Source organism: Mobula hypostoma, chromosome 23, assembly GCF_963921235.1.
Source record: "Mobula hypostoma chromosome 23, sMobHyp1.1, whole genome shotgun sequence".
NCBI classification, from domain to species: Eukaryota; Metazoa; Chordata; class Chondrichthyes; order Myliobatiformes; family Myliobatidae; genus Mobula; species Mobula hypostoma.
Genome location: NC_086119.1, coordinates 29440626 through 29451051, shown reverse-complemented (window position 1 = coordinate 29451051; position 10426 = coordinate 29440626). Strand labels below are relative to the sequence as shown.

At 38.4% G+C, this 10426-nt stretch overlaps 1 protein-coding gene across 5 annotated transcripts in view; it reads right to left on the bottom strand.

Moving 5' to 3' along the window:
- LOC134336701 (BTB/POZ domain-containing protein KCTD7-like) overlaps positions 1 to 10426 on the bottom strand; it is a 117375-nt gene that overhangs the window by 43469 nt on the left and 63480 nt on the right. For 2 of the 5 annotated variants that reach the window (XM_063031082.1, XM_063031083.1), the window contains exon 5: positions 8615 to 8664. The exons of the other annotated variants lie outside the window; for them this stretch is intronic. In XM_063031082.1, coding sequence (XP_062887152.1) covers positions 8615 to 8664 — 50 coding nt within the window. The remainder of the gene's footprint in view (positions 1 to 8614; positions 8665 to 10426) is intronic. 5 annotated transcript variants of the gene reach the window in all.

Here is a 10426-nt window from a genome sequence, read left to right as displayed (position 1 = left end):
ACCCACTTCTTCTGACACTTACCCCACCCCATCACTGTTTCTTTCCCCTTTTACACCTCTTCATCTGCCCACAGCCGTCACATTCATCCCACTGGTTCCCCTCTGCCACTACTCCCATTTGTCTACCTCCCTCACTTGATTCCATGCTCCATCTTCCTCTCCTATCAGATTCCATCATCTTTGGGCCTATATTGCCACCACCTACCACTTCCCAGCTTCTATTGCTATTCCCCACGCCCCTCCTCGTTTATGTCCCTCTGTATCCTCGCTATCTCCAATTTAAGTAATATTCCTGTCTAACTCATTGAGAAGGCAGCAACCATTACTAAGGACCCTCACCATCCAGGACAAGCTCTCTTCTCACTATTGCCAAAGAGGTGGTACAAGAACATGAAGACCCAATGTCAGCTATTTAGGAATAGCTTCTTCACCTCTGCCATCACATTTCTGAACAATGCATGAACCAATGAAAACTGTCTTATTATTCCTTTTATTTGCACTATTTACTTTTGTAATTTATAGATCTTTATGTCTTTGTACTGCACTGCTGCCACAAAACAACAAACTTCATGGCATACGTCAATAATAGTAAACCCGATTCTGATCTCATTCTTTTGCAAGTTGATCCGAGATAGGGAACACCCCACATTCATTACTTTAATGTTTTAACTGTACAAGGTTCCCGTTTCATATATGTCGTAAATATGCTTTAGATCTCACACTGCCATCGCTCTCAGCCCATCCAACCAACACTTACAGACCACCCAAGCATTGTTCATAGACCACTCAACTATTAATCACAGTCAATCCACCCACTGTTTACAACTTTTCAACTATTATTCATAGGCCATCCACCATTTCCAAGGTTTTTCAAAGTCTGGCTCCTAATGCCTGAATAAAATAACATTGCAATGTTGATTGACACATTTAGTCATGCCCATACGGGATGTTGAATATTGTGTCTCAGAGTGGACTGCTCAAATTCTTATTATAGCCAAGCTTCCCCCAACCCCCATGGTTCATTGTGAGGTTATATTCACAGCTTTTAATATGTATTCTACATATTCAATGCAGAAGATACATTAAAGACTAAATTCTTTCTCTAAATTATTTAGTTTTTAAATAGAAATCAAAATGATCACAAAGAGAATTGGAGATAGGTGCTTCTGATATTTGTGTTCCTCATGCTGCCCCATAAAACCATGTCTAATATTAATAATAACAAAAGTAGAACATAATCTGAATGCAAGTGAACAAAGCTGACGCTGCAAATCTGAAACAAAATAAGAAAATTCAGATAATACCTGTGGAAAGACATAAGAACAAAACTGCTGGAAGATCTCAGCCAGTCAAGCTGCATTTGTGGAAAATGAAACAAAATCAACTTGGGTTAATGACTCTTCTACAGAACAATTCTGATGAAGAGTTATTAACTAGAAACATGGACTTCTTCTCTCTCTGCAGATACTGCCTGACCAGCCACTATTTTTTATAGAAGAGAATTAGAACCTTTTTATCAGCATCAATACAGCTCAGCAGAAATATATTTATCTACAAATATAAAAACTCCAGCCAAGTACAATTTGTCATTGATAAGTAGAGATGAGGATAAAATGGGACTGAACATCAAAACTGGTACATTTAAATTGGTTTATTATTGTCACATGTACTGAGATACAGTGAAAAACTTGTTTTGCATGCCATCTATACAAATCATTTCGTCACAACATGAATTGAGGTGGTACAAAGGAAAACAATAACAGAATGCAGAAGAAGTGTAACACTACAGAGAAAGCAGGCAGAGAACTAGGTGCAAGTTTGTAAGGAGTTAGATTGTGAGGTGAAGACGTATCATACTAAGGGACCATTCAATACTCTTATAACAGCAGGGTAAAAGCTGTCCTTGATGACATGTTCCAAATTGTCAAACTGAAGTATGTGAATGATTTCATCAAATAGAAGATGACAAACAATTTTGCAAAGTGGGCAGTTAAAGAGAAACACGCAAACAGTCTTGCAAAATGCATGGAAATATGGCAGGGCTATAAGGAGTCCATTGGAAGCAAAGAATCAAAACATGTTGTGGGGATCCTTCACTGCAGCAGGCCCCAGAAGCCTTGTAAAGGTAGAGGGTAATATGAATACAGCCAAATAAAGGGAAATCCTGGAGGAAAACCTGATGCAGTCTGCAAGAGAACTGCAACTTGGGAGAAGATTTGTTTTCCAGCAAGATAATGATCTCAAGCATCAAGCAAAAGCCACACAGGAATGGCTGAAAAACAACAAGGTTTATGTCCTGGAGTGGCCAAGTCCAGACCTTAATCCAATTGAGAATTTGTGGCTGGACTTGAAAAGTGCTGTTCACTCACAACCCCCATGCAATCCGACAGAGCTTAAACAGTTGTGTAAAGAAGAATGGGGGGAAATTGCAGTGTACAGTTGTACAAAGCTGATCGAGACTTATCCACACAGACTCAAGGCTGTAATTGCTGCCAAAGTTGCATCTACTAAATACTGACTTCAAGGGGTTGAATACTTATGCAATCAATTATTTTGTGTTTTCTATTTGTATTTAATTTAGATCACTTGTAGAGATCTGTTTACACTTTGACACAAAAGAGTCTTTTTGTGTTGATCAGTGTCAAAAAAAAGCCAAATTAAATCCATGAAAACTTCCAGAGGGGGGAGTTGAATACTTTTTAAAGGCACTGTATTTTCAACTGAATTTAAAGTTCCTAGGTGTCAATTGGACTAATTAATAGCATTAATATATTTAAGGATTAGCCTGAGAAATATTAAGGGATATTGTATCAGGTGGAGGGGCAAGTTGAGTGGGAAATGGCAAATGCATAGTGTAAACAAAAGCATAGACTACTTATACTGAATACAGGTAGTTTACAGGCTTTTGTACTTAATGAAATACGTAATGTACTTTTGAGTGGCAAGCAATATAAATGTATAAAGAACTGCTGGGAATTGAGTTTGTTTTTTTTTTCAGAATATCAACTAATGATAAATATTCAGAATTGTACAGCAGTGTAGCTTAACAACCTTGCTATTTTGCAAACTGTACTGGATCTACCAAGGTGCATTCTATCATTTCAATTTCTTGCTTTATTATATCTTAAACTTTTTTTTCAAGTATTATCTAATTCTTTCATGCAAGTTACTCCTGCATTTAGATAAGGTGATAGGGAGAGATTAATACTGATCTTGTTTCAAAGTAAGGTATTAATTTATAAAGGTAGCCTTTTTGCAGAAAGAAGCCTATCGGAGGGATGTTCATATGGGTCTGAAGTCGAACATTTCTTTTTGATATTATGGGAAACAGGCAACTTCTATCTGCATTTTACCAGTATTTTTTTTTTTACAGAACTCTCTCCTGATAAACTCTCTTCTGATTTAGCTCTGCAATAATATACCCAATATTCATTTCGGCAGTCTTAATACAAGCATGCATGCATCAATTATATAAACAAATAACTCTTTTAGCTTTACCTATTCATGTTGAATCATTTATCACCTCCTCAATACTACCAAGTAAGAGCAAATCTTGCTTATGTTGATTTACTAAAGAACAAAGTTTTCACTATCCCTAACTTTGCTGTGGATGATTGGATTAATAACTTGGCATGGATGGAACTTGGTTCACTGAGGAATATTCTTCTAGATACCATTCTGTTTTTCTTTCATCTATTCATCTGCCCCAAGAGTAATGATAAACTTATCACCAAAGTAGGTTCAAACTTCTTATTCTTTACTTGTAGCCACAATATTTGTGTCTCATATCCAGTGAAGTTTCTGTATATGTCCCCACAGAAAAAGAGAGTCGATGGTAGAAAATCTGAGGGTAAAAGTAAGGGAAGAACTTATTCACAAGCAGAAAGGCTCTCGGCAAACCTGAGGGTTTAGAGGCAGATATTCTTTGGTCCTGATGGCCCATATCATAGGGACTTATAAAATGCTGGGGTAATAGTGAATGAATGCAATATTTCAAAATTCCATAAGACCATAACGCATAAGACATAAGAGCCGAATTAGGCCTCTCAGCCCATTGAGTCTGCTTTGCCAGTCCATCATGGCTGATTTATTATCCCTCTCAACCCCATTCTCCTGCCCTCACTACGTCACCTTTGACACCCTGATTAATCAAGAAACTATCAACCTCCAATTTAAATATACTTAATGACTTGGCCTCCACAGCTGTCTGGGGCAATGAACTCCACTAATTCATCCTCATCTCTGTTATAATGGACCTCCTTCTATTCTGAGGCTGTGCCCTCTGGTCCTAGGCTCATCCACTATAGAAAACATCCTCTCCACACCCACTCCAGCTTGCCCTTTCAATATTCAATAGGTTTCAATGAGTTCTCCCCGCATTCTTCTGAACTATGTTGAATACAGGCCCACAGCCATCAAACACTTGTCATATATTAACTCTTTCATTCCTGGAATAATTCTTATGAACTTTCTCTGCATTCTCTTGAATGCCAGCACATATTTTCTAAGGGGCCCAAAGCTGCTCACAAAAACTCCAAGTGCAGTCTAACCAATGCCTTATAAAGTCTCAGAATTACATTTTTGCTCTTGTATTCTAGTCCTCTCAAAATGAATGATAACCTTGCATTAGTCTTCCTTGATACCAACTCAGCATGCAAGTTAAACGTTTGGGAATCCTGCACGAGGACTCCAAAATCCCTTTGCTCCTCTGATTTTTGAATTTTCTCCCCATTTAGAAAATAGTCTACGGGCTTTATTCCTTCTACCAAAGTGCATGATCTTACACTTCCTTACACTATATTACATTTGCCACTTCTTTGCCATTCTGTGACTCCCTGCTTCCTCAACACAACCTGTCCCTTCACCTATCTTTGCATTGTCTGCTAACTTGTCTACAAAGCTGTCAATTTTGTCATCCAAATCATTAACATATAACATGAAAATAAGTGGTCCCAAATCTTATCCTTGCAGAACACTAATGTCATCGGCAGCCAAACAAAAAATGTTCCCTTTATTCCCACTCTGCCTCCAGCTTGTCAGCCAATCTTCTATCCATGCTTGTATCTTTCCTGTAATACCATTGGCTCCTATCTTGTTAAGCAGTCTCATGTGCGGCATCTTGTCAAAGACTTTCTGAAAATCCAAGTAAACAACATACATTGACTTTCCTTTATCTATCCTGCCTGCTATTTCCTCAAAGAATTTGAACAGATTTGTCCTTCAAATTTTCCTCAAGGAAACCATGCTGACTTTGGCCTATTTTATCATGCACTTCCACATACCCCAAAACCTCATCCTTAATAATGGATTCCAACATCTTCCCAACTGCTGAAGTCAGGTGAACTGGCCTATAATTTCTTTTCTTCTGCCTTGTTCGGTCCATAAAGTGTAAAGTGATATTTGCAATTTTCCAGTTCTCCAGAACCATTCCAGAATCTAGTAATTCTTGAAAGATCATTACTAATACTTCCATAATCTCTTCAACTACCTCTTTCAGAACACTGGGGTGTAATTCATTTGGTCCAAGTGAATTATCTTGTTTCAGACCTTTTAGCTTCTGAACCTTCTCCTCAGCAATAGCAATTGCACTCACTTTTGCCCCTGAAACTCTCCAACTTCTGGCATACTGCTAGTGTCTTTCACAGTGAATACTGGCACAAAATACTTAAGTTCATCCACCATTACTACCTCTTCAGTTTCATTTTCCAATGGTTCAATATCCACGCTCGCTTCTCTTTTATTCTTCACATATCTGAAAAACTTTTGGTATACTCCTTTATATTATTTGGATAGCTTGCCTGTGCATTCAATCTTTTCTCTCCTTATGACTTTTTTAGTTGCCTTCTGTTGGTTTTTAAAAGCTTCTCTGTCTTCTAGCTTCCACAAATTTTTACTATATTATATGCCTCCTCTTTGGCTTTTATGCTGTCTTTGACTTCCCTTGTCAGCCACAGTTGCCTCAACCTCCCTTTAGAATACCTCTTCATCTTTGGGACACATCTACCTGGCACCTTCCAAATTGCCCCCTGAACTCCAGTCTTTGCTATTCTGCCATTCATCTCTGGTTGTGTCCCCTTCCAATCAACTCTGGCCAGCTCTTCTCCGTGCCTCTGTAATTCCCTTTCCTCCACTGTAATATTGATACATTTGACCTTATCTTCTCCCTTTCATATTGCAGTGTGAATTCTGTCATATTATGATCACTGCCCCTCAAGGGGTCATTTACCTTAAGCTCCCAATCGAATCTGGTTCATTACACACACCCAATCCAGAATTGCCATTCACTAGTGGCACCAATCACAACCTGCTCTAAAAAGCCATTCGCTACATTCAGGAAATTTGGAATGGTTTGGAAAATGCAGATACAATACCCCTGTTCAAGAATGTAGTGAGATAGAAGCAGAGGGGGAAAAAAATCAGATAGCTTGACATCTGTCATTGGGAAAATGTTAAAATATAACATAAAGGAAATAAATAGTAGCAGGACTTTAAGAAAAGCACAGAATTATTAAGCAGAGTTTATATCGAAGTGAAAAAGTGTTTTACATTTTGTGAAATAGCTTTTGAGGGTGAAGTGAGCAATATAGATAAAGAAGATCAGTAGACGTGGTATTATGGTCTTCAGAAAGCATTTAATAGGTTGCATGCAATGGGTTACTGCTGTGCAAGGCAAAAACTCATGGTGTTGATATTAGCATGGATACAGAATTGCCAACCTGACAGAAAAGAAAAGAATAGATTGGCAAGCTGTAACCACTGATCTCATGTGCCACAAAGATCAATTCTGTGACAATAATTTACAACTGGTATTAGTGATTTCAAAGACAGGGATGAGGTCATTATAGACAAATTTGTTGATATTACAAAGATTGGGAAGGGGTGGCGGGGCGAGAGAGCAATTTGTTAGAAGGATGTAAAGAGTCTGTAAGAGGATATAGGTAAGTGAAATAGGTAGGCAAACAGTGGATAGATGAAATATAATTCAAACGTGTGAAATTACAGAATGCTGTGATTTACAGAAATCTTGGTATCTTCATTCATAAGCCACAGAAAGTTTGCATAAAGATACAGAAAACTGAGGAGGAAAATGACTTAATTACAAAGGGAATACAATATACAAATTCCAGAAGTCTTGCTGTACAGGGCATCGGTCAGACCATATCTGGAATATTGCATATGGTTTTTGTCTGATATTTAAGAAGGGATGTATTTTTATATGTCACAGTTTAGAGGTGGCTCACTAGGTTGATTTCTGGAACAAAGAGGCTTCCAGAAGAAAAAGCCAATCCTCATTGAACTTCCGAATAAAGGCATTTGACTATTGGGAATCTAGAACTAGGCGACATAACTTCAGAAAAAAGGGATTGCTCACTTATGAAGATATTTGATGCGGAGGAATTTCTTTTCTTGGAAGGTCAAAAATGTTTGAAATTTTCCAGCTGTGAAGGCTATATTACTGAATATATTAAAGGATAACATAAATTCTTCATCTCATGGAGAATCAAGGGTTGCATGGAACAAAATGGAAAAGGGAAGCTAAGGCAAAGATCTGGTCGTCATTGTTCAATGAAGCAGCTTGGAATTACTCCTTTTATTAGGAGTAGGCCTACTCCTGCTCTTATGTGACCCAAGGTGTTGATGGTTGGAGATTTGGTTGCAGCAATGCCATTAAACATTAAGTGAAGTTGGCCGGTGTCTCATTGGTTGAGACAGTCATTGTCTGGTCATTCCATAGCATGAGCAGGTTTACTGGATACATTGTGAATCTTTATTATTATGACTAAATTCCATAGACTTCTCCTTCTGACCTTTGCAATCTTCAGATTTCATTAAGTAATCTTAACCAAAATCTTTATTATTTCCCTTACTCATTTTAAGATAACTGTAAGTCTGCAATTTTTTAGTTCAACCTCAATTCCATTAAGTCTGCATACAAGATATGCATGCGGTGATTGACAATACTCAGCTGTCTGAAAATAAACATCAAGTTTAATGGCCCCTTCTCTTCTGAATTTCCCAATCCCACTCCTGACACCATATCTCAACCCAACAAGTGAATGTCAGATTGTCATTTCATAGCTTTAAAATTCTAGTCTGAAGAAATCACTTCTCTACATACCCCTAGCCATCAATCTATATTAACCAGGATTTTTCTCCCGAATCTACTTGTAGATTTAGATAAAATCCAAATTTACAAGTAGGTCCAGTTTCAGGTTGATCCTTGGCAAGTCTCTACCCATCGTGTTCATATTCTATACTTGGACAGCTTAGAGTCTAAAGGCGTGATCAGTATATTTTTCTTGTGGCCGTACATATGCTGCACAATTCCCATTAGCAGTTAAATTAAACAATTAAATATCTGCCGCCACTTCTGATTCATTTGGTTAAAAATAATTTTCCTTCTGAACCTTCCCATTGACCACTCAATTCCTTCACGTAATGAGCATTACTATAATAACACATGGTCTCAACTCTACCTTAGTTTTGTACTCTAGTCCTTGGTTTCATTTCTAACCAGACCTCCTCCTGGATTTTCTTTGGCTCATTGATGAATACATTGCTTGCATTTTAATCTGAAGAATTTCACATTAAGTTTAAAATTTCCATTTCTTACCTTTTATGGGGAACATTTCTGACTCTTTCTTTGGACTTCTTTATTTCAACCTAAAACAAACTTCAGGTGATTTATCACATTGTAAAAACACTAATCTCAAGTCTATATCTGAAAGCTTGGGTCAGAAGGTCAGTGAACATGCTTAAGGAATGGAAATAGAAAAACTGAGAAGTTGGTAAAAGAATCCATACATGCAGAGGAAAGTGAACCTTTCTGGAAGTGTGTGTGGGGGTGGGGGGGAGAAGGAGGCATTAGAAAAGTAACCACAAGATCACAATAGGCATAAGACTGCAGAGTTCTTGAGCAAAAGAAAACAAACAGAAGTACTCAGTCAGACAACATCTGTTGAGGCAGAGGCACAGTTGAGTGTCAGATGGAAACTCTAGACCCAAAATGGTGACTATCCTTTTGTCTGTATCTAAGATATCTAACTATCTTACCCAAAATGTCATGATGAAACATCAGCTGTTTATTCCCCTCCATAGCTGCTCTCTGACCTGCCAAGTTCCTCTAGCACTTGGTGTGTGTTGCTCTGGATTCCAGCATCTGCATAATCTTGTGTTTATTCCAAATATCTTTTTGTTGTTTAGTCATAAATAGTATGTAACTCCAGGAAAAAATGGACACTTCCTGTATGCATTAAACATTACACACTAATAATAAATTTTCACTTTTGTCCTCAATGTGCCAGCACAGCATATTATTGGTTGAAGAAAATGAAGTTTGAAGATAAAGACCTTAGGCCTGGAACAAAATTCATCAGTTGACACACAGCAGTGATCTTTGCTCTCTAAAATGCTTCTGAGACCTGGACTAGCTGTCGCAGGAAGCTCAAGGTATCTGAAAATGCTGACACCGCAAAATACTCTGAATTCACGATAAGGATAAGTGAACCAATATCATTACCTACTCCCAGGCCAATATTTCCATCAAGGAAGCCCTAACTCTGTTGGAAGTCTCTTTCTGTCTCAGGAGCCTGGTTTCCGATGTGCAGAAATATTCTTTGCATACTTGACAAGGATGTGGAAGCATTGGAAAGGGTACAGAGGAGATTTACCAGGATGCTGCCTGGTTTAGAAAGTATGCATTATGATCAGAGATTAAGGGAGCTAGGGCTTTACTCTTTGGAGAGGAGGAGGATGAGAGGAGACATGATAGAGGTGTACAAGATAATAAGAGGAATAGATAGAGTGGATAGCCAGCGCCTCTTCCCCAGGGCACCACTGCTCAATACAAGAGGACATGGCTTTAAGGTAAGGGGTGGGAAGTTCAAGGAGAATATTAGAGGAAGGTTTTTAACTCAGAGAGTGGTTGGTGCGTGGAATGCACTGTCTGAGTCAGTGGTGGAGGCAGATACACTAGTGAAGTTTAAGAGACTACTAGACGGGTATATGGAGGAATCTAAGGTGGGGGCTTATATGGGAGGCAGGGTTTGAGGGTCGGCACAACATTGTGGGCCGAAGGGCCTGTACTGTGCTGTACTATTCTATGTTCTATGTTCTATGTCAGTCTCCTAAAACTGATAACCTTTTCTAATTTCTGTTATGGGTAGAGATTTGCAGGTATACAAAGGAACGGGGTCATGGATGTAACTAATGCCTCCTTGAAAAAGAGCATCTCCAAAAAATTCCTGGATAATCGAGAGAAGGAGTATGGTATTGAGATCTTCAAGTTCATGCACTGGGAACACAAAGGATCTTATGTAAGTAGAAGCAGCACAATTTGATCTACCCATCCAAATGAAAAGTAAGGCACCTCCTGTCCTATTTGAGGCAGAATCTACAGTTTCCACATTGGCCTCAATTACCTCAA